The sequence below is a fragment of the Chrysochloris asiatica genome, unplaced genomic scaffold (genome assembly GCF_000296735.1).
Source record: "Chrysochloris asiatica unplaced genomic scaffold, ChrAsi1.0 scaffold00039, whole genome shotgun sequence".
Taxonomy (NCBI): domain Eukaryota; kingdom Metazoa; phylum Chordata; class Mammalia; order Afrosoricida; family Chrysochloridae; genus Chrysochloris; species Chrysochloris asiatica.
The window spans coordinates 10,983,540-11,008,084 of NW_006408557.1; the positions used below are offsets into that span (position 1 = coordinate 10,983,540).

A 24,545-nucleotide genomic window follows, 5' to 3' on the forward strand; every position below is an offset into this window, starting at 1 on the left:
GTTAAAAAAAAAAAAAAAAAGGCAAGTCATAGACAACTAATACTATATGTTGTTGTTGTTATGTGCTGTGGAGTCGGTTCCAACTCATAACGACCCTGTACAAGGTTTCCAAGGCTGTAAATCTTTATGGGAGTAGACAGCCTCATCTTTCTCCCATAGAACAGCTGGTAGTTTCAAACTGCTGACCTTGCTGTTCACAGTCCGATTCGTAACACTACGCTACCAGAGCTCCTTATATCATATAGCACCATTTTATTAACCTCAAAGCCAGTAAATCTATGATGTTGTTGTTGTTAAGTGCAGTCGAGTCGATTCTGACCCATAGTGACACTGTACAGAGTTTTCAAGGAGCAGTTGGTGAGCTTGAACTACCGATCTTGCAGTTCAAACAGCTTTGCAGTCTGGCATATTAACCCAGAGCGCCACACCAAGACTCCGGTAAATCTATACCATGCGTTATTTAAAGATACAAATACATTTGGTAAAACCTTGTTTTGTTTTGTTTTTTTTAAAGGGAATGATAAACAAAATGCAACGGCATGACTGCCACCAGAGGAGAAAAAAGATGTAGTTAATGAGAAACAACTCTGCAGCTTCCTGTTCTTAAAATGGGGGTGGGAAGGTCAAGAGTGGGCTTTATTATCATGTTTCAAAGCCTTCATGGAAAGTTCATGGAAAAATGCCATTATCCTTCAATTCCATTTTTCCATGAACCTTTTGAAGCCCCTTCATACATTATAGATGCTTTTGTAAATGCATGAACTATTACATAAATAAAAAAATTTAAGTTAATGGAATAGTTCTAATAAATGACAGTCAGTAGATACATATTTAATTGGCACACTTATTATTCAAGCTTCTGCTAAAAACAAATCCTCTGCGCACTGGCTGATCCACAGGAAACACAAAACCCTCTTCCACAATATATGTAGTAAATCAATGTTCATTACCCTGAAGAAGAAATACAACCCACAAAAGAGTGAGAAGGGAACCACGGTCATTAAGCACCAACCATAATCCAAGGCCTGGCTAGAGGCTTCTCTAGCTCATCTTATTGCATGACCTAGAAACAAAACTCCTTTGGAAAGCCTCCCAGGCCCAGCCCACTCTCATCTAGCTCTGCAGTGAATACACATTAACATTTATGTTCTCACAACACCCTGAGCACAAACTCTTTAAACCAGGGATAATTTCTATATAATCAGCAATATTAATCTTCTGAATCTATAATTCAGTCCTGAATGTAACTCTCAAGGTATGAGTCATCTGTCCATTTGTTCAATATAGTTGGACAAGAAAAACTTTAAGCTTAATAGATCAAAAATCATACCCAATCAAACATTATTTCAACTTGGAAAAGAATATATGACCAAAACACACATGCACAAAGATAACAATCTCACAAGTAGTCAAAAAAATGTAAATTAAAACAATGAGTTTCTTCATGTCATATTTGTATATATAAAACAATAAACCATTCCCAGTGTTGGTTTGACTATAAGAAATTTACATAAAGTTTACATATAAGTTTACATGGTCATTCCAGAGAGGAATTTCACAATATCTGTTAGGATATAGAGTCCTGGTGTGGCACTGTGTGATAAGCATTCAACTGCAAGGTCAGTTTGAATAAGGTCAGCAGTTCAAACTCACTCACCAGCCACTCCTTGGAAGTCCTATACAGGGTTGCTATGAGTTAGAACCAAGTTAACAGCACTTAACAACATTAGGTTTTAAAGTGTACATATTCTTCCATCTAATACTTTCATGTATAGGTAGTATCCACCCATGCAGGAAAAATAATCCTAAATTTGCAAAAAGATCACCAGAACATTCTGTGCAGCAGCATTGTTTGTAAATGATAAAGGAAGGGGGAAAGGAGGGAGGGAGAGAAATATATCCATCACTAACCATTAGGTGAATGAATTTTTAAAAACTTACTTCAAAAAGAAAGAGAATGGAGTCCAGCTCCTCCCTTTGTGATTTATTAGTCCCTGAAATATATAAAAATAAATGAGTTAATACTCTAACACTTTAACATTAGAATATCACAAATTATGTTAAAAGGCATCTTAAAATATTTAAGCCTCAACATAAGTTCATTCACTCAAACAATATCAAGAGACATTCCAGCATACAATAGGAACACATAAGGACAACTGAGACAGACCACCTAGGTCCACATCTAGCAGGGCTATGTCTTGCTATTTAAACACAGCTTCCATTTCCAAGTTGTTACCCACCCATGGTGGTAGTGATGGTGGTGGCGGTGGTGGCGGTGGTACTGTGTCAGGGAGTCGGTTCTGACTCATAGCAACCCTGCATAGGGTTCTTGAGACTGTAAATCTTTATAAGGAAGAAGAAAGCCTCATCTTTCTCCCACAGAACAGCTGGTAGTTTTGAACTGCTGACCTTGAGATTAACAGCTCGACTCATAAGCACTATACTACCAGAGATCCTTAGCAACTCTTGGCAGCAATTTATTAATTCTCAAGAAATTATTTGTGAGCTCTAATTACGGCAGAACGCACAACAAAAAGCAAAGAAAGAGTTCTAGCTCTGTACTAGACAAAGCCATAGAGCCAGTTAAAAAAAATTTTTTAAAGTAGTATTAACTCTTTAGCCAATTAATTGGCAGTGTACTTTTGATAATAACAATAATAACAGAAATTAACTGCTAAGTGTCAGGCACTGTGCTAAGTGCTTGGCACACATCATGTAACTCTAGGGTCAGGAAACTTATCCTGTAAAGAACCAGAGAGTAAAACTTTTAGACTTTGCTAGTCTCTTGCAACCATTTAACTCCACTGTTGTGCAAAGAAGCCATAAACAATATGTAAGTGAGTGGGTATGGCTGTGTCAAATAAAACTTCATTTATAAAAACAGGGAGGGAACCATAATTTGCAGCACCCTAGATTTAACTGAATCACCACAGCTGTATCAAAGATACATCATTCATTCATTCACCAAATACCACAAGGGGTTAATCAAAACAAAACAGACAAAAATCTCTGCCCTGAGGAAGCTTACATTTTGGCAGGAGGTAAGAGAGACAGACAAGGAATTGAATAAATGAGAAAAACAATAGGGAAACCAGATGATAGAGAATGCCAGAAAAGAATGATATATAATTTTAAATATGGAAGCCAGGAAGGGCCTTTCTTAAGGTACCCTTTGAGTAAAAATCTAAGGGAGGTACTGGAAGCAAGCTATATGGGAATATAGGGGAACTGGACAGTACAAAGTCCCTATGGCTGAGTATACTGAGCAAGGTTAGTTAAGAAACTAGCAAGAAGGTCCTGTGGCTGAGGCAAAGAAAGAGGAAGAGTTGTGACAGCTGAGATTAGAGGGTGGTGGGCTTGAGCCCATTGTAATTACTTTGGGAATGGGAATTTGATGGTTTGGAGTACGGCAGAGTCATGATCTGACTCACATTTTCACTCCACATGTTTTTTTGAAAAGAAACTTTGGGGTAGGTGAGCAGAGAAGAAGTGTTAAGTGTGGAAGCTAGGAGACCATTCTGAGACGGCTTCAATAATCCTGGTGAGGATGACGGGGTTTCCATGATATCAGTGCAAGCAATGAGAAGAAGCTGGATTCTGGGTGTATTCTGAAGACATAGTCAACAACTCTAAGGCTTTTAGTCTGAGGGCTGAAGTTATCACAGGATGATTTCATTACTCATTTTCCTTTACTCCATGCATGTATGTATGTATGTATTCATTGGTAGGTACATAAAACAAATTATGTACATCAAACAAATTATGCTAGAGACAAGAAACTTGGAAATCTTACCCTGTTTTTAGTGGTTCTTCATTGATAATTCGTGATACACTGCAAAAATGGCCCCAATTTTTCCCTCATCAAGATATATCTGTGTCAACACTCTTAAAAAGTGGAATGCCATGTCACTTGCTTTGGCCACTAGGACACTGGCAATTGTGAGGCAAACAGTGACCCTGTGTACAACAGAACAAAACACTGCTGGATACTGTGCCATTGCTGCTGCCACTATGCTAGTCCATCTCATTGGGGGTCTTCCTCTTATTAATGATTCTCCACTTTAGCAAGCCTCCTTCTCCAGGGGCTGATCCCTCCTGATAACATGTCTGAAGTCTGAGACATGAAGTCTCGCCATCCTGGCTTCCAAGGAGCATTCTGGTTATACTTTTTCCAACACAGATTTGGTTGTTCTCCGGCAGTCTACAGTATTTTGGAAATCCCTGTGTACTTGCTGAGTATAGATACCTGACGCCACTCACTGGTGAAGAAGCTGGAGCTAGCTCACTGGAAAAGGAGAAGTCAAATAGAGGAGAACTAAGGTGCCTGGTCCAACAATTTACCAATCAGTAAGACATGCAAATTAAACTCTCCACTCCACAGGTGATTACAGAAACATGAGCCAGTCCCAGCCAGAAGAACTGTGCAGTTGGTCTGGAAAACTGTAAACTAAAGAGTGGCTGTTGTTTTAAATAATTCATTTTCTTGTATGGTTTGTTACGTAATCTGTTATGCAGTAAAAATTCACCTGTAGTTGTTGTTAAGTACCGTGGAGTCGGTTCTGACTCATAGTGACCCTGTACAGGGTTTCCGAGGCTGTAAATCTTTATGGGAGCAGAACGCCTCATCTTTCTCCCATGGAACTGCTGGTAGTTTCGAACTGCCAACCTTCAGGTTAGCAGCCCGATTCGTAACCACTATGCTAACAGAGCTCCTTACAGATTCACCTATACAGTCTTTATAAAAGGATGGACAGAGGGATAAAAGGAGGAAGAAAAAATAAAAGAGGCGAGGACCTTTTTAAAATGATTTTTTTTTTTTAAGAACTGAAGTTTTATTTATTTTTGCTATTTTGATTGCATATAACATCACATTTTTGTCCTCCACACACCTGTAAAATAAAAGTGAGATGGAGCAAGGCTAGGAAACAAAATAAAAATGGGGTCACCTCATATCTGAAATACCTACCAAGTAAGCAAACATACGTAGAGAAATAAATAGGTTGTATGTATTTTGAATGCCTTCCATTCTGAAGAGTTCATTTTCAGGCACTTTATCATAGCGCTCTGCTGCTTATTCATAAGGTTTTCATTGTGTAACTCTTCAGTAGTGGTCTGCCTCTCCTTCTTCCTAATCTGTCTTAGTCTAGAAGCTCCACCAAAACCTGTCCACCATGGGTGACCATGGTTACTGGAATTTAAAATACCGAGTACAGCTTCCAGCAACACACAACACACAAGCCATCACAGTACAACAAACTGACAGATGAGTGGTAGATTTCTTAGTCCTGCTGATCCTCAACTTTTTGCAACATCAGAAATGGCTGATCCTTCATGCCTTGAGCTCTTTTCTTCCTGAGGCTTCTGTTATAATACATAGTCCTTATACCCTTCTCTTTCCTCTGTTCCTCTCCACCCAACAAAGGAACTGCCCTCTAGTTCTGACTGGCGTTTTCCTTTATATAAGGGAACTTACTTCAAAAGTTCATGAAAAAATCCATTATCTTTCAATTCCATTTTTCCATGAACTTTTTGAAGCCCCTGTATATCCTTTTTCCTTGACAATAGCATTTCACCTCTACACTTGACTGTCCCATAGGTAACTCAAGCTAAGACTACCCAAAGATGCACACTTTCTCTTATCTGCAAACATGGCTACCCCTCATCCCAAATTCCCACAGCTATCATGAAACCTCACAAATCAGACTCAACATCCTAAAGGCACCTTTGACTTCTTTTCATATCTACTTTCCTTAAGTCCAAGTCTCATGGTTGGGGAGTCCTGAGTGAGGAACACAAGCATTCTCTCCTTTGAACTGCCAGCTCCTTTGACCAGATGTCTCCTAATTGATTGTTCTCACATGGATGAGGTTACCATCTTCTTAACTAGTTCCCTCACCACTTTACAATCCCCTTTAGAAGACAAGTTCTCTAAAAACCTAAAGAACAAAGTCCAAACTCCTTTGCAAGTCTAGCCCAATCTCATTTCCTCTGAATCTCTTTGATATACCTTATGTTACAAGAAAAATTACCATTTCCCCCCACTTATGCCCTCAAATTGGCCTCCCTGCCTTTGCTCATGCTCTACGCCTCCATCCGCAGTGCCATCCTCCTATACCTGAAATCTATATATGGCATATCCTGAAGGTCACCTATTTCACAAAGCCTCATTCATCACTCACAGGTAAATCATTTCTTCACCTTCCCAACAACCATTGTTGTTAGTAGGTGCCATCACATCAGTACTGACTCATAGCGACCCCTATGCACAACAGAATGAAACTCTGCCCGGTCCTGTACCAACCTCACAATCATTGCTACACCTGAGCCCATTGCTGCCACCACTATACCAATCCATCTCATTGGGGGTCTTTCTCTTTTTCTCCAACCCTCCACTTTAGTATACATGATATCCTTCTCCAGGTTCCGGTCCTTCCTGATAATATGTCCGAAGTATGAGTGATAAAGTCTGGCCATCCTGGCTTCCAAGGAGCACTCTGGCTGTATTTCTTCCAACAAGATCTATTTGTTCTTTTGGAGGTTCGTGGTAGTCTTAGTATTTTCCTCCAACACCATAATGCATCAATTTTCCTACAGTCTTCCTTATTCACTGTACAAGTGAATGCATTTGAGGTTATTGAAAATACCTTGGCTTGGGTCAGGAGCACCCTAGTCCTCAAACTGACATCTTTGCTCTTCAACACTTCAAAGAGGTCTTGTGCAGCAGATTTCCCTAACGCAATACATCATTTGACTTCTTGACTGCTGCTTCCATGAGGGCTGATAGTTGAATGGCCCAAAATGAAGTCTTTGGCAACTCCAATCTTTTTTCCATTTATATGGATGTTGTTTATTGGTCCCATGATGAGGATTTTTGTTTTCTTTACACTGAGGTGCAATCTCATTTAATATTCATATGTAAGCATTCTTCTGAACCACTGATTCAGAAGAAGTTAATCTGAACAAAGCATCAGGAAACCTCACAGCCATTCGGGCTATGTAATTAAATAATCTGTGTGTCCTTAGACCAGTAATGTAACCTCTCTGAATGCAGTTTTCTCCATTCCAAGATGATGACTATGGACAAGCCAGTCTTCTAAGCCCTTGGAAACTTCAAAATTCTATTCTCAGTCACTCAGTAGTTAGTCATTTGGAATTATGGCATTTCCATTCAATGTGGTTCTATGTGACCGATTTAAAATAAGGTGGAAATATATGTGCCAACATGAAAGAATCTCCAAAACAGACTACATGAAAATGCAAGAAGATGATGATGGTAGCTAACATTTACTGAGCATGTACTATGTGCCAAACAAATCAGAGAAAGGATAAGCACATGCCCAAAAAAAGCAACCAAAACTAACACAAAGTATCTAGACACAAAGCAAATATAGTGTGACCTTGTTGATTTGATTTTCAAGGAATGTTTTACATATATGTATATAGGGGCATAATCAAAGGAACATATACACATAGCACATTAATAATGCACTGGAAGGAGATACGACCTTTAATAGGGTCGCCTCTGGAAAGCAGAACTGAGAAGCTGGGAAAAAACACATTTCAGTTTTCATTTAAAATCCTTTGTAGTACCTTTTTGCTTTCTTTCTTTTAATGTGCATGTATTACTTGTCTTTCTTTTTTTTTTTTTTAATTATTTCTCCCCTTAAGTATATTATGCCTTTGGAATACTTGATTTCTTTGAGTCTCTTCTTCTATTTGCCCTCAGTCATTTCTTGTTCAATTAACACCTGTATATGAAAAGACTTCAAAAAGTTCCTGAAAAAAGTCCATTACCTTTTCATTCTTTTTTTCCAAGAACTTTTTGAAACCCCCATGTATACGAGAAAGCCCAAGAGAAACAAGGATGCCAACTAGTCCTATGTCATCTCACAACTTTGTTAAAAGCTTGGCAAGCAAAAAAGCATAAAAAGTGACTACCATGAGTTTGGAAAAACTTGTAATTTGTGATTCATGACACATGCAACTTCTAAAACATTCTGAATGTTTCGATCTAATGATTAAAAAAACTTAGTAAAATGCTTAAAAAAAAAAAAAAAAACTTAGTAAAATGCTTACCTTTTAATTTCAAACTATTTTCCAGTGTTACAAAATTTTCATAGAAGATGAAATATATCTGAGAATAGTTGGTCTCAAAAAATTGCTTTAGATCACTTGCATCCACATTATCTGAAAAGAAAAAATTTCCATTTATGACAATACACAATTCTCAGAATTCATAAACAACCTTTTCAAAACAAAAGAAAGTAAAACAGCTTTATCCCCTGATAAGACAAAACAAAACAAAAAATTATTTCCAACAGTTGATACTGCAACAAGGAGTCCTGGTGGGACTCGGCTGCTTACCTAGTTCAAACCCACCCAGCTGCTCCTCAGGAGAAAAACTAGATAATCTGGTCTCCTAAAGATTGCTGTTGTTAAGTGCCATCGAGTCAGTTCCAACTCATAGTGACCCTGTATAGGGTTTACATGGAGTAGCTGATAGGTTTGAACAGCTGACTTGCAGTTAGTAGTACAGTGCTTATCGTACAGCACCATAACAGAACTCCAGATTACAGTCTAGAAAACCCTATAGGCAGTTCTACTGTCACATAGGGTCTCTATGAGTAGAAATCAACTCAATGAATCCAACTACAACACCTATGAAGAGTTATGAACTCTGAGGTAACGCAGTACTTGACCATGTCCTGGAGCATTCTCCCACACCAGGAGCTTCCCAAAAGACTTGGAAGCTAAGTGCAGCAAGCTTAACATCCATGGAGATGAGAGCACACAGCTACTCATCACCTAAAGACCAATGAGAAGATGAGAAGGAAATGAGAGTATCAAGAGAACCAGATGACCTCATGTTAAAGGATGGTGACTGTGGTGGTGGTTATGTGCTGCTGAGTTGGTTCCAACTCACAGTGACCCAGTATAGAGTTTCCAAGGCTATAAATCTTTACTGGAGCAGAAAGTCTCTTTCCCCATTCAAGTGACTGATGGACTTGAACTCAGCAGCCCAAGGCATAACCCACTACACAACCAGGGATCCTGTTAAAGGATGGGAAGTGGGAACTTGTGAGAAGGCAGCTTTTGACATAGGCTGTGAAGGAGAATGGGTTTGTACATCTAAATACAACTTTGTACGACAGAAGGTCTACCTCGCGACAGGAAAAAAAATGTCAGCGTAAGGGGACCAAGATAGCTCACCATATCCAGCCCCCTTTTCCATCTGGGCCCATACACTCTATCTTCACTATAACTTCTGGCAGGTTGTCACTCCTATTCCTCTTTGGACAGTGGCAGTCAGCCATGAGTTCCTAGAGCAGTATCTCTCCCTGTTGTAGCAAATAGTTTTGCTAAAACTTGGGACTATGGGTAGATAAAGTAAGTGATGTAGGAAATTTAAGCCACTCAAATCTTCTGCTTGGGATAAAGAAACAACCACAACCAGTTTCACAATTATTCTAAGCCAAACCTCACAGCACTAACCCTTGTTTATTTTCCTCATGCTATGTACAGGATACTAAGGTGTTAGTGCTTTAGAAGGAAACATAGTAACCCTAGGAAAATTTAAAGTTTCCTTAAAATTCTACAAGGATTATTAAAAAAAAAAAAAAAAAAATGTTACTAGTCAATCTATAATAGAGTGATATTACTTTTTCAAGTCCAAATACTCTGAATACATCTGAAACACACTATTATGTCCAAATTCTATAAACAATAATGTTGGTAATCTAACAAGTTGTTTGCCTTTGGTAACTATATAAGGGCTTTTCTTTTCTTTTTTTTTTTATTTTTTTTTGTGAATTAAGTGATACTTTACATGGAAGAATATTAGCTTTACTTTTATCTAACGTATTTTGTTTCATTGCAATGATTACAATCCCTTCCATGCATCATCAAACAGCCAAAGGGTACACCCTGCAAGCCTGCACCCCCCAGCCCCCCAGCCACCAGCACACAGTCCCTCTCCCTCCCTGAATCCAGAGTCTCCAGCCACTCCATCTCTCCACATTATCATCTCTGCCTCCATCTCTGGCGTCACTGCTTCTCTGGGTAGGGTCCTGCACTCCACTCTTTTCCCTTGATGGTTCCAGGGACCCCTGCTCCTGGACTGCAAAATCAACCACTCCCCTCCTGTTGTTACAAAACATCTACCTTTACATTTCCAACCTTCACAGTCAGTACTGATAGCAATTATTCACTATTGTGCCACAAGAGTGTTATTCCCATCTCCTTTCATCAGCCCCAGACAGGCAGATTGGAAACCACTCAGTGGAGATTCTACCTTCCCCTGCACCCTCTGGAACTAGGCTCCCTCTTGAAAGTTTGTAAGCCAGTCACTTCTTGCCTTTGTAGCCCCTCCATTTTGGGTAGCCAATGTCTAAGTTGCCCATCCCTGTCAACCCTGCATACCGAGGGGGTGGGAGTGATCCTCGCTGTAAAGATTTGTTCCCTCTTTTGAGCTACTACACCCACAAATATAGGTCATGTTCATCAAATTGTAGCGGATTATCCTTTTTTTTCCTCTTCTTTCTTCTTCTAGTCAAGTTCTGATCATCCAGCCATTGAAGCCAGGTCAAATGGGTATTATCTGTAAGTATGGGTATTCTTGTGCATCTCTTTCTATCAGCTGGATTCTTCACTCTCTGCTCTAGCCCTCTGTGGCTATGTCACTGACTCTGGGCCCAGGAGTTCCCAGGTCTTGCCATACTGTTGGCCAACCAGGTCTCAACCCAGATTTACAGAAGTCTATTGAAAGCGGTCAGACTTAGCTCACATCTCATTGCTGTTCCCCCCCACCCCCACTTCCCCTTATCGGTAACCATCGTGGTCACCAGCAAGACCAAATGCCTGCTTGTGTATTCCCCTTGAGTCTTAGTCTTGGAAGGGGGTTTGCTCTTAGGGGACCTGACCACTTTCCTTGATAGCTCCCGGGCAAACAGCTTGTTTGTTCTTATAGTAGTCAGTCGGACTGCTGTTATTGTTTTTGATTTTTCCTGCCGGTCATTCTTTCAAGAAATATCTTCTGTTCTTCTAGCCACTTCAGGCTGTCTGCTTATCCTTTTATGTGGAAATTTCCCACCTCAGAAGATTCTGGATGGGGTTCAGGATTCCACCTATGGTTTTATGCAATGCAAAGGCTCCGCAGGAAGCCTCTTTCACTGGGAAAGTTCTAGTCCCATTTTAGGTAGTCCAATCAGTTATAGGCTGAAGACAGACTTACAAGCTTCTATAGTGATGTTCCTGACTATTCCTTTCTCTCCACCTCAAGTGTCTATTTTACAGTAATAGGCAAGGGAAACCAAGATTCAAAAAACAGCCAAGCATCTTAACATTATTTCTCCTCTTTTACCCATTCAAACCAAGCCTCAACCACTGTATCCCAGAGTCCTGTTTTTCCAAGGTTGAGCATACTTCATTATTTACCTTTGTCCCACTTAATCCAAATGTAAACCTGCATAAATGGTCTCCCATCTACCTTGTTCTTCTATTCCCCTCCCCCTTCTTGTGTACTGTCACCCTCCCCCCAGCACCCAAACTATCCTGTGGCTATTCCCTACTCTGTGCTCTATCTCCCCTTCCCTCTCCCTCAACCCATCCCATGGTGATCAGTAAAGATTTCTCCCACCTCTTTTAGGGATGGTTCTTTTTCTTAATCTTTTACAATAATGGTCCTATGTAGTATTTCTCCTTTTGTGACTGACTAATTTTACTCAGCATAATGTCCTCAAGGCTCATCCATGTTATGTGGTAGCTTGCAGCTTCCTTGTTATTCTTCAAGGTAGCATAACATTCCATTGTGTGTATGTATGATAATTTATTTATCCTTTTTCCATTGATGGGCACTCAGACTGTCTCCATCTTTTAGCTATCATGAACAGGGCTGCTATGAACATTGGTGTGCATATATCTACTAGTGTTATGGCTCATATTTCTTTTGGGTAAATACCAAGTAGGGGAATTGCTGGATCATAGCTATGGTAGTGTACTGGTTATGAATCAGGCTGCTAATCTCAAGGTCAGAAGTTGGAAACTACCAGCTGTTCTGCGGAAGAAAGATGAGGCTTTCTGCTCCCGTAAAGATTTACAGCCTCAGAATCCCTATACAGGGTCACTACGAGTCAGAACGACTCTACGGCACACAACAACATCAACAATGTATTTCTATTTCCAACTTTCTGAGGAAGCACTATATTGCTTTCCAGAGTGGTTGGGCCATTTTGCAATTCCACCAACACTGTAGGAGGGTCCCAGTCTCTCCGCATCCTCGCTAGTATTTACTGTCCTCTACTTTTTTGATCTTTGTTGTTATTGCTGGTGTGAGGTGACAATAAGGGCTTTTCTTGTAAAAATATGCACCGGTTTCTTTGACAAAATGCACATAAAGATGTTTTTAATAAAACCATATGAGTTGCCAATTTCACATTATATTTGCTGCATCAAAATAAAACTGAGTACCCAATCAAAACCAAACCCACTTGATTTGCTGGCAAAGAATCATGAAGGCAGAAGAAAACATAGCAAGGACTACAAGCATTAGAGGAATAGAGGTAGATATTACACAAACAATAATGCAGTATCAGTGATCTATGGATAGATATACAGACTGAACGGGTATAGGAGGGAGAGACAGAGTGTACCCATAAACACATAAAGGTTTGACCACCTGTTCTGAAAAGTATCACGTTAGAAGGTCTTAGATATATATATATAGTAAGAAAGTTTGGCTCAAGAAAACAGATTGCCACAAACTTCCTTTAGACAGGCAATCTTCCCCCATTCAAGTATTTATGGAAACCCTACCATGCCTGGTGTGGCTCTATGGGTTAATGCATTGCAAAGTCGGTTTGAACTGCAAGGTCAGTGGTTCAAGCTCACCAGCAGCTCCTCAGAAACCCTATATAAGGTTACTATGAGTTGGAACCGAGTTGATGGCACTTAACAATAACAACAACAACCATGCCAACAAGCACTATGCTAAGAAATTAAAAGAAAGTTGTTGTTGTTGCTGTTGAATGCTGTTGAGTCATTTCCGACCCTTAGTGACCCTGTTGTATAGGGTTTCTGAGGATCAGCTGGTAAGCTTGAACCACGGAGCTTACAGTTTAGCACCACACCAGGACTCCAAAAGAAAGTAAGGCATGGAATATACAATGTAATATACAATAGCCAGTAAATGAACAGATTAACAGAGAGCGCATCATGAACAAAACTTATGCAGGACATCAAAGCAGGGAGGAGACAGCACCACTTAGGGAGGTAGTTAATGGTCATATATTGACGTCATCCTTTCTACTTTAAAAGACACTTTCGTGGATCTATTTTATTTGACTCAAATCACAACCCTATTAAGTAGAAGAAACAGAAGTGATCAAGATGAAGAAATCTCAGGCTCAAGAGCTTATATGACTTGCCCAGCGTAACAAGGCCCATTGGAATGTGGTCAGAACTCCTTTTCAGATTTTCCAACTCCAAACCTGAACCATAAAAAGATCTCAGAGGTCAATGGGAATAAAGCAAAAATAGAAATCAGGTCAGAAGTATAATAAAAAATAAACCATCACCTCAGAAGCAGCAGCAAGGAAGGAAAAAAGACAAGGCAAGACTAAGAGGAAAATGAGGAATACTGAAAATGGGAACTTCCATTTTCCCTAAGAAGGAGTTCAGTGTAATCACCCCACAGCTTCACTGGGACCAGTAAAAAAGACAGAGGGAGGACAAGTCCTCCTTGTTTACAAAAGTGAGACTGAAAACTGCCTCTAAAGTTATAATAGTGTGCTTGGCACAAATGCTAGCATGTTACTTCCCTCCAATCATAAAACACAGAAAAGCCTTTAAAAATAACAATATGGGAGGAGGGGAGAACTTCAATCTTTCTGAAGCCTCCTCATAGGAATGCAACTAGCAGAAAGCCTTGCAGAACTAGAGGTAATGCCTGAGTTTTCAGAAACTTCCTTTAATTAATTTCTTCTTCTCCTACAACAAAAACAGATTGCCTCAATAAACAAGGCACACACGGGCTTAACTGTGCACACTTCCACCCAATTTTCAACCATGAGGTTGTACGCTACAGATTAGTAAATAAACACAGTTAGGCCTGTGTGTACTGTAATCTTCCTGGTTAATCTCCCCTGTCACCATCAACTAATAGTGAGTAAATTGTTTTTATTATTTTTCCTGGTATGGTACTGTGGGTTAATGCACTGGACTGCAAAGTTGGTTTGAACTGCAAGGTCAGCGATTCAAGCTCACCAGCTGCTCCTTGGAAACCTATACAGGGTCACTTTGAGTGGGAACCAACTCAAAGGCACTTAACAAAAATAGCAACAACATATCCAAGATAATCAATATTCTACACCAAAACCCACCCTCCTCTCCCATCCCTCAGTCCTGCTAAACCTATTGACAATTATATCTCCATATCTAGCTGAAAGGCAAGAGCAAAGGTTCTGAGCAAAACATTCAAGTCCAGAAGCTACGGGATCCTGGATAAGGTCCTGAAATTGTGCAATTGTCTTGTTTAAAAAATTAGACTCAATGGTTTCTACATCACATGACTGCTGGGATGATACAATTAGCAGATAGGAACAGCCCAACTTCATCTCCCTATGGCTCAATAAATTCAGTGACTCAAGAAACACTTATACTTAATGTGGTGGTGGTTATGTCCTGTGGAGTCGGTTCTGACTCACAGCGACCCTGCACAGGGTTTCTGAGGCTGTAAATCTTTACGGGAGCAGAAAGCCTCATCTTTCTCCCACGGAACAGCTGGTAGTTTCGAACTGCTGACCTTAAGGTTTGTTACAACATCAGGTCTGCCATTTTAGGCTGTACCTTCCAGGTTCTTCCCGCTCCCCTCCCTTCAACTCCAGTTTGTAATCTTAGGTTTCTGTTTCCCTGCCCTAAACTACAAGGCGAGTAGTTTAAAGGGCTAAATTACCCCAGCAATGACCACTCCCCTCCTGTTGAACCTATATAAGATCACTCCCTTCCCGTTGATTCCCTGTTCTTCTCTTCTTCCTCCTGCCTTCTCTCTCTGGCAGAGGTCACCTTCCTCTTCCTTACCCTGAATAAAAGTCTCTAAACGGGCCATATGGTGTGCGGTGTGCTTGATGAGTGGCGCTGGGTTGTTTTTTCCCTTTCATTGTTGTCAGGAGTGGGATGGTTGAGGCCCCCGATTTAAACATCGGAAGGTACAGCCTAAAATGGCGGACCTGATATTGTAACAAGGTTCGCAGCCAGAATCGTAACCACTTATTAAACAGCAGTTAAACCAATACAATAATAAACACTACCAGTAAACACACCTCACAAAACCAATGGGATCCACTCTCCACTTCCTTCCATATATACAGGTGACCCTGGAACAATGCAGAGGTTAAGGCTGCTGACCCCATTGAAGTGGAAAATCCACATATAGCTCTTGACTCCCCAGTAACTACTAATAGCCATTGTTGACCAGAAGCCTTACTGATAAAATAAACAGTTGATTCACACATATTATATATATATATATATATATTAGAACATATGTTATATAAGTATATGGAGTCCTGGGACGCTGTAGGATAAGCATTCAACCACAAGGTCAGTTTGAACCACAAGACCGGCGGTTCAAACTTAGTGGCCACTCCTCAGAAACCCTATACAGGGTTGCTATGAGTTGGAACCGCCTGGACAGCACTCAACAATGACAACATATATGTATTATAGGGAGTCCTTGTGTGGCACTATAGGATAAGCACTTGACCACAAGGTAGGTTTGAACTGCAGAGTTGGTTGTTCAAATCCACCAGCTCCTCCTTGGAAGCCCTATACAGGGTGGTTATGAGTCGGGACTAACTCAATGACAGTTAACAACAACAAATGTATAATATACTATACCTTTAATATGAGATAAAAATGTATTTCATAAAATGTGCAAGGTTTTCACATTTAGTGGCAAAGCTCCAGCTTTTTTTTTTTTTTTTTTAATAATAGTCTGTGTGTTTGATCCATTTATCTTGAAATGGTGGGCAACTATAGTTGCATACCTTAATACGTATCAAGCAATGTAAATTTTTCTTGTAATGTTATGACTTTTCTCCACTTCTTGGAAGCACTTCCACCATCACTAGCAACACTTCACATGGGTCCCATCGCTATTCAAAGTTTACGATGAAAAACATATAAAAACCATACAAGATCACTTTTTACTGTGATACTCAATTTCCTAGAGAGACAAACTGCTCACGTGAAAATGATTAGCATCACATGATTTTTTTTTTAATTCCGTATATAAATGGACCTGCACAGTTCAAACCTGTGTTGTTCAAGGATCAACTGTAATCCTTTTCAATAGGAAGAATCAAAACAAAGCCTCACAAAACCTGCTTTTAATAGACACCAGGAAATTCCTTATCCAGTTCAGAAGCCAAAGTGGAATACAGCACCTCCCATTCCAGAATTAAGAGTCAGCCCTGCTCAACATATACTATCTGTCATTTACTATTTTCCTAAGGTTCTCTAGATACTATCACTGAAGGCTGAGGAACAGAAAACTGACAATAGGGAAAGGGGATAGGTGAAGAATTCAAGGCAAATTTCAATAAAATGCTCATTAGAAATACTCAGTGACAACAAAGACAGAAATGCAAATAAACTGCTACTGTGACTCAGAGCAGAAACCCATAACCAGGAAGAATGGCATCGGTAGTGCACCATTACTTTCAGGACCATAGGACTCGGGTTTAGTTTACTTTTTAACAACTACCCAGGGCCTGGCCTGTTAAAAAAAAAAAAAAGCCACCCTCCACTTATACTGACTTGGGACTAACCTCCTGATCTGTACTGATTGAAAGGTTACTAGAAACATGCCAAGACAATAATTGGGAAATACCTGGTATTTGCTAGCCCAAGGAAAATAGGAATAAAATGGAGCACACCTAAACCCAGTGGCCTGCAGACCAAGACCAGATGCTTGTTATTAACTTTTATGTAAGACACTGGCCAACACTGTGGTGGAAATGGTGGTGAAGAAGAAACTCATCACAAAGCAGCTTTGCTAGTTGTAAAGGATGGCAAGCTTATGAGGAGATTCCCCAAAATAGAAAACATTACATTACAAAGGAAAAGGAAAACTTAGATCCAAATCATAGAGGCAACCATTTGATACAAACTTTCTGTGAACAGTGATTTGTGCTAACCAGAGAGAAGGCAGGGACTCCTTTCCCTGATAACAATGTTGTTGTTGTTGTTATGTGCCGTGGAGTCGGTTCCGACTCATAGCGAACCTGTACAGGGTTTCCGAGGCTGTAAATCTTTACGGGAGCAGAAAGCCTCATCTTTCTCCTCTAGAACAGCTGGTAGTTTCGAACAGCTGACCTTGTGGTTTGCAGCCCAATTCATAACCAGGACGCTACCAGAGCTCCTTCTGATAACAATAGCACGTGCTTTAATACCTCCAGTGTGTATACTATCATGCTAACCACAGGACTTCTGGCTCAGCAAAGTGAGGAGGTAGAATCTACCCAAAGATCCAGAACAAGAAGAATCACACAAGTCCACAGGGGAAATAGTTGAAGAACTGCCAAAAGAAAATTTCTCTAACATCCTGAAAAGTGAAAAGATAAACATTCAAGCTCAATGAACCCCAGGAAGGATAGACCCCAAAAGAAAATCACTGAGACATATTATAATGAAGTTCTCCAAAAGCAAAGATAAGGAGACACTCCTGAAAGCAGCTAGGGAAAAAAGAAGTGTTACATACAAAGGCAAGCAAGTCAGATTAAGCTCAAATCTCTCAGCAGAAACCATGCAAGCAAGAAGGCAATGGGGAGACATATACAAAATCCTGAAAGAGAAAAGCTGCCAACAAAGAATCCATTATCCATCAAAGCTATCAATCAAATATGACAGTGTATTTAAAACATTCCAGGATAAACAGATGCTAAGGGATTTTGCCAAAGCCAACCCTGAGCTACAAAGCATCCTAAAGGGAGTTCTGTGGAATGAGAACCCTACAACATTCAACAGACCCATGTGAACCCAGGTGGAGACCTGGTTGACCAGCAAAGTGGTGACACCTGGGAATCTTGGGCCCAGAGTCAGTGACATAGCCACAAAGGACTAGAGTGGAGAGTGAAACGTACAGTTCATAAGAAGAGAGGGCATATGCATAAGAACACCCACACTTGCAGATAATACCCACTTGACCAGGCTTCAATGACTGGACAATCAGAGCTCAACTAGAAGAAGAAAGAAGAAGAAACAAACAGTAACCTGATACAATTTGATGAACTTGACCTACACCTATGGATGCAGTAGCTCAAAAGAGTTAACAAATCTTTACAGTTAGGATCATTCCCACCCCATCCATACACAGAGTAGACAGGGATGGACAACTTGGACATTTGCTACCCAAAATGGGGGGCTACAAAGGCAAGGAACTCTGGTAGCGTAGTGGTTATGAATCAGGCTGCGAACCTTAAGGTCAGCTGTTCGAAACCACCAGCTGCTCCCCGGGAGAAATATGAGGATTTCTGCTCCCATAAAGATTTACAGCCTCGGAAACCGTGTACAGGGTTGCTATGGGTCAGAACCGACTTGACAGCACTTAACAACAACAACAACAAAGGCAAGAAGTGACTGGCTGACAAGCTTTCAAGAGGGAGCCTAGATCCAGAGAGCTCAGAGGGAGACAGAATCTCCATTGAGTAGTATCTAATCTGTCTGGGAGAGGCTGATGAAAAGATATGACGATAGGTCTCTTTTGATACAATAGTGAATAACTGTTATCAGGACTGATTGTGAGGGTTGGAAATGTAAAAGTACATGTTTTGGAGCAAAAGGAGGATGATGTGGAGAGATGGAGTGGCTGGGGACTTTGGAGTGGTTGGGGACTTTAGACCAAGAGAGGGAGAAGGGCTGTGTCCTGACAAACGGGGTGGGGGAGGGGGGCAGGCTCTTTGGTTGGGGGCATGGAGGGGATTTTAACCATGGCAATGAAACAATACAATAGGATGAATGTAAAGCTAATGTTCTCCCATGTAAACTATTACAAAATTCACAGTAAACTTTTTTTTTTTTTTTAATTCCCCTATTTAATGAACTCCTCTTGTGGTGCTGTGGGTTAATGCGCTGTACTGCAAAATCAGTTTGAACTGCAAGGCAGGTGGTTCAAGCTCACCAGCCACTCCTTGAAAACCCCTATACAGTGATGCTATAGGTCAGAACCAGCACTTAACAGCAACAACAAATGGGATGACTGGAATTGCGGTTGCCTTGACAGGGCCAGACCAAATGATTTCATGGTCCTTATATGGCCCACAAGCCAGACGTTTCCTATCCTGCTTTAGAGGGTCACTGAGTCGGAATGAACTCCAAAGCACGTAAAAATAACATGAAATCTTTGCAGAAGCAGACAACCTCATCTTTCTCCCAAGAATCTGAGTGGAAGGTGGGTTTGAACTGCCAACCTTGTGTTTTAGCCGTCAAGTGCTAATCCTACATGGCCACCCACCCGTACTACCTTTTCTCTGTTGTTGTTGTCAAGTGCTGTTGAGTTAGTTCCTACTCATAATGACCCTGTATAGGATTTCTGAGGAGTGGAAGGTGGATTTAAATCAACGACCTTGTGGCTCAAACAGACCTTGAGGTTGAGTGCTTATCCTAGAAGTGAGGAAAAAGACCTAGGAAACCCAGTGGGGCAATTCTATCCTATGAGTGTAACTGAATCAACATTAAACAACAGCCCAAGGAAAGCTTGGCTTTGTCTTAAAAAATAGTAGTGAACCCAGACAGGTAGCAATTGAAGCTATGAGCAAATTTTACTCCCTGCAGAAAGAGATCTGAAAGATGCAATCTCATGGATCCAAAGTTGGGCACATGTTGCAGACTGTCCAGACCCAGTCAGGAGTTCGAGGCCCTGTGGGCCCAAGTGTTGCTGACAGTACAGGCCGTAGGCTCTGAGGAACAGACTCTAGCCACCTAGCAGACATAGCAAACTGTTTTTCATCTTAGTATTCAGTTAGGTTCATTATTAATTTCATACATAAAGCCTTAATATCCACAGATAAATGTAATAATTTCCTAAAAGGCGAGACTGTAAAATTCCAAAAAGGCAAAGTTCTTCCCTCAAAGAATTCATTCAAAGTAAATTGGGTGGTTCCCTGGGTCTCTGTTCTAAGAACAAAAGAACTGCCCTGTCTAAAGTGTTTCCAGGTGCAGCCCATTCACCTAGGCCCCTCACTTCTTCCTGCAAACCTGCCCCAGGCAGCCAACACAATGGGAATCCTCCCAATCCTCCTTCTCCATCCCCCATTTGAGGTGCTAAAAGGTATGTTAATTAAGCTTGAAAAACCAAGTTGAGATTCAAACCAGCAAAGTATGATGTGAAGGTGCCTGAACATCTGGAAAATTACCTATGTTAGCTGTACCTTGTCTTAGTCCCACCCAGCTTTGTGATTAGTTCCTCCCCTAAATAAAGTGGAGGCGCAGTACGACCAAGGTGTGCATTACAGCATGGAGGGCGTGCTATACGGCTGACAAGGCATGTGTGGCTGACCAGCTAGCAAGGGGAATGTACTGCCTGCATAGCTAAGATGTTTGCTATGGGGGATCTTACTGCCCTCATGGCGAATATGTTCACCACACCAGATCTGCTGGACGCCAGTAATGCATCCACTCTGGTTTGGGGGTGTCTCTTTGTCTCTCTCGTTGTGTCTCTGTGTCTCTTTTGCTATCCCTATCGCCGCCAGATATCCCCACCTCGTGAACCAAGTTCCTATGTCAAGGTGGGTCCCCAACAGGCACAAGCATACCTTATGTATCCTTGAAGGTATGGTTGAGGTTCAATAAAAATTTGCTGCCACTTCAAAAATCAAACAAAAGACAGTATCAATGGGCTGTTTATCTTTCTCAAGAGATTTTTTTTTTTTTTAACCAAAGCACAATTCTAATAGCTACATCAAAGTACATATTTACTATTAAAGATTGTTGTTGTTGTTGTTAAGTGCCATCTAATCAGTTCCAACTCATAGCAACCCTGTATAGAGTTTCTAACGAGTGGCTGGTGAGTTTGAACCACTGATTTTACAGCTCAAACCAACCTTTCAGTCCAGTGCTTATCCTACAACAAGGACTCCTATTGATGATTACAACTACTTTAAAAACAGTGTTCATTATCTTCCAGATGTGGTTTCAGTCGAACCCAATATAAATGACATAAAAAGCGTTATGAAACATCTTTCCCAAAATCCAAAGTGAAAACACTAAACTGATGAGTCAGAATTACTCAGAAACAAAACTGTATTAAGAACCTCTAAGATATATGCTTGAAAAGGCATAATTCCTGTAAATTTCTGTCTTTATATTGCTAATAGATTCTGGGAGAAAATACACTATTTGAACAGGCAGATTCAAGAGGCTGTTAACTATGTAAAAATAATTTGCACTGCAAACTACCTAAATTATACTTGTGAACAGATATTTAATAAGTACATCTTATAATTAATATTGGAGTCCTGGTGCTGCGCTGTGGGATAATGCACTGGACCGCAAGATCAGTTTGAACTGCAAGGTAAGTGGTTCAAATTCACCAGCCACTCCTTGGAAACCCTATACAGGGTTGCTCTGAGTCAGAATTGACTCCACAGCACTTAACAACAACAACAAATGATTAATAAGAACTTTTATCTTAAGGTAGCAATTTGATCTAATCAGAATATGAGAAAACATCTTGCAAAGGTAAAATCAATATGAGAGATCAAAACAGAAAAATTATATCTTAGGTGGTATTAGGTTATATGAAATATAAAAATAAAGAAAATCAAAATTTCCTTAAACATTAGATGAACCCAATAGAAAAAGGAATGACACAAAGTCCTACCTCACACCTACTTCTAGGTACATCATAGTCACTGGGTGGAAGGACAGGCAACTTCTGCACTACTTAAACTATGCTCAGTATGCATACGCACATATTTTCACATATATACATATGTACGTATACGTATGGACTCCTGGTGTGGCACTGTAGGGTCACCACTGGACTGCAAACCACAAGATCAGCAGTTCAAATCCACCAACTGCTCCTGGGAAACCCTATTAGGGTCACTATGGGTTGGAACCAAGTCAAAGGCACTTAACAACAACACTAGCTCAGTGGGAGAAAGATGAGGCTGTTTGTTTCTATAAAGATTTCAGCCTTGGAAACCCTACGGGGCAGTTCTACTCTGTCCTACAAGGTTGCTATGAATCAAAACTGACTTGATGGCAAGAGATTTGGTTTGGGATTTACATATGAGGGGACATAAAATAGTTGATGGAAAAATGGAATTAAAGATAATGACTTTTTTTTATTAAAAAGGCCAGGCTTACTGATCAGACAGAGCCTAGAGGAGACCCAGACTATGGCCCTTGGCCACCCTTCTGGTCAAGAAATGAACTCACTGTTGTGGCCCAATTTTCAGCCAGCAGTAAATAGGTAGATAGATATATGAGGAGGACAACAACCCTAGTAAGGTATGCTCACCAGGGAAAGGTCAATCACTCAAGACCAAAGGGGAAACATTTACCAAAGGTCAAAATTCAAAAGGGTTGGAGAAAAAGAAGGTATGGAAACAAGAATCACAGGGAGGAAATTGTAGAAATGATGTTATACTGAAGATTGTAATCATTGAGATGAAAGAAGTATATGATTTGCTGAACGTGAAACTGATGATCTGCTCTGTAAACTTTCACTCAATTCACAATAAAAAGTTAAATTAAAAAAGATAATGGAATTTTCCCACAAACCTTTGGAAGCCCACTCGTATATTATTTTTAATCTTACAGTAGAAAGTAATTTACATTCCTTCTCTTAAAAATAATTTTAAAACTCAAAGGAAATAAATTTGCTATTTTGAAAATTAACTTTTCAAACATCTGAGGTTAAAATTACACCTCCCAGCTTTGTTCTAGTTGTAGAACTGTCCATATGGCATCGACAACAACGCAAATAATGTAACACCTGCTGGCCTGCCAAGTTCATGAAGTGGTCAATGATCACTGTTACACAGAAGGGGCCATGCTTAAATCAAACATGATAGCTCCAAGCCCCCTAGAAGAATACGGAAAAACAACAGGAAGAAAGCAGCAAATATCAAATACCTTCGGGAAACATGCAAAAACTGCTGGACTTTTGTTTATATGTTAACATTCCTTCTGGTGGATAAATACTTATTTTCTGATATGTAAATACACATTTGAATCAGATTAACTACCAGAAGCATAACATGGATTCATAAAATCACATGACCTCCAGCTCTGCCACTTAGATGGGAACTTAGTAGTTAACCTCACTAAGCCCCAGTTTTCTCATCTGTAGGGTAGGGGTTAGCAACACTGTCTTAATCATAGCTTGTGAAAAGATTCAAAAAGATCATAAGCAACCACCTCATAGCTTTCTATCCTCTCGTTTCAACTCCAGATCATATTCCCAAATGCCTCCAAGACATTTCTAATTGCATCTTGCTATTTTTTTCAAACTTGGCATGCAAATCATAAATTTATCTTACATCTTCATTAACCAGAATCCTCATCCAACTTTTATGACTCTATCCATCTGTGACACTCCCATCTTCCCAAATACTTATCACCAATTAGCAAGTTAGTAAATTGCTGGCCAAAGGACAATGAAAACAGTAGTCTCAATCCTTGCTGGTGGAAGGGTTAACAACAGCAGCACTAGATAACCATTGTGAATCAAGTCTTACACATGTTCAGCCCCACCACTGTAGTTTCAGTGAAATCTATTCTAATAATAACAAAATATAGAAAAAGCTACATGCCAAGATATTTACAGAAATATTATTTATATAAAAACAAGAGAAAAAAGAAAACAATGAAACCACCCAGGAAACAATTGGTTATGTATGTTAATGCTACTTGGTCACAATAATGTCATGCATTTAATAAAAATGAGAATTTAAAGAGCAACATTTTAAAATGTACTTTAACAAAAGTTGCACAAAACAAAATGCACAATATATTTTGTTCTGTCAATATTTTTTTTTGTTCTTAGCTCACCAAATACTTGGACCAAACTCCAGTATCATTCGATTTTACTTAACTGTGATCTTTGGTTCCAAATCTCCTCTCCTTCAGCTATTATACAATGATTAAAGGTTCAACTGAACAACAGGACTTCACCATAATAAATATTTATGCACGGATTGAAAATGCATCAAAATACATAAATCAAACTCTAACTGAACTGGAGAAATAGACAACTCTCCTGGCATGGTGCTGCAGGATCAGCACTGGACTGTGAACCACAAGGTCAGCAATTCAAACCCAGAAGCTGCTCCTGAGAAACACTATACAGGGTCACTACGAGACAGAACTGGTTTGATGGCACTGGACAACAAAAACACCAAAAGAATAATAGATGATTCTAATCTTTTGATAAAGGTAAAACACTTTTGATAAAGGACAGAACAACTAGCAAGAAACTCAACAAAGCAAAAGAAAAAATAAACAATACAATCTACTAACTTGACCTTCAGACATTATAT

At 40.0% G+C, this 24,545-nt stretch overlaps 1 protein-coding gene across 1 annotated transcript in view; it reads right to left on the bottom strand.

Moving 5' to 3' along the window:
- Positions 1 to 24,545, bottom strand: part of RALGAPA2 (Ral GTPase activating protein, alpha subunit 2 (catalytic)) — a 535,657-nt gene that overhangs the window by 491,755 nt on the left and 19,357 nt on the right. Inside the window, exons 2-3 of the mRNA XM_006860649.1 lie at positions 8,080 to 8,190; positions 1,942 to 1,994 (exon numbers count right to left, since the gene is read on the bottom strand). Of these exons, the coding sequence (XP_006860711.1) occupies positions 1,942 to 1,994; positions 8,080 to 8,190 (164 nt within the window). The remainder of the gene's footprint in view (positions 1 to 1,941; positions 1,995 to 8,079; positions 8,191 to 24,545) is intronic.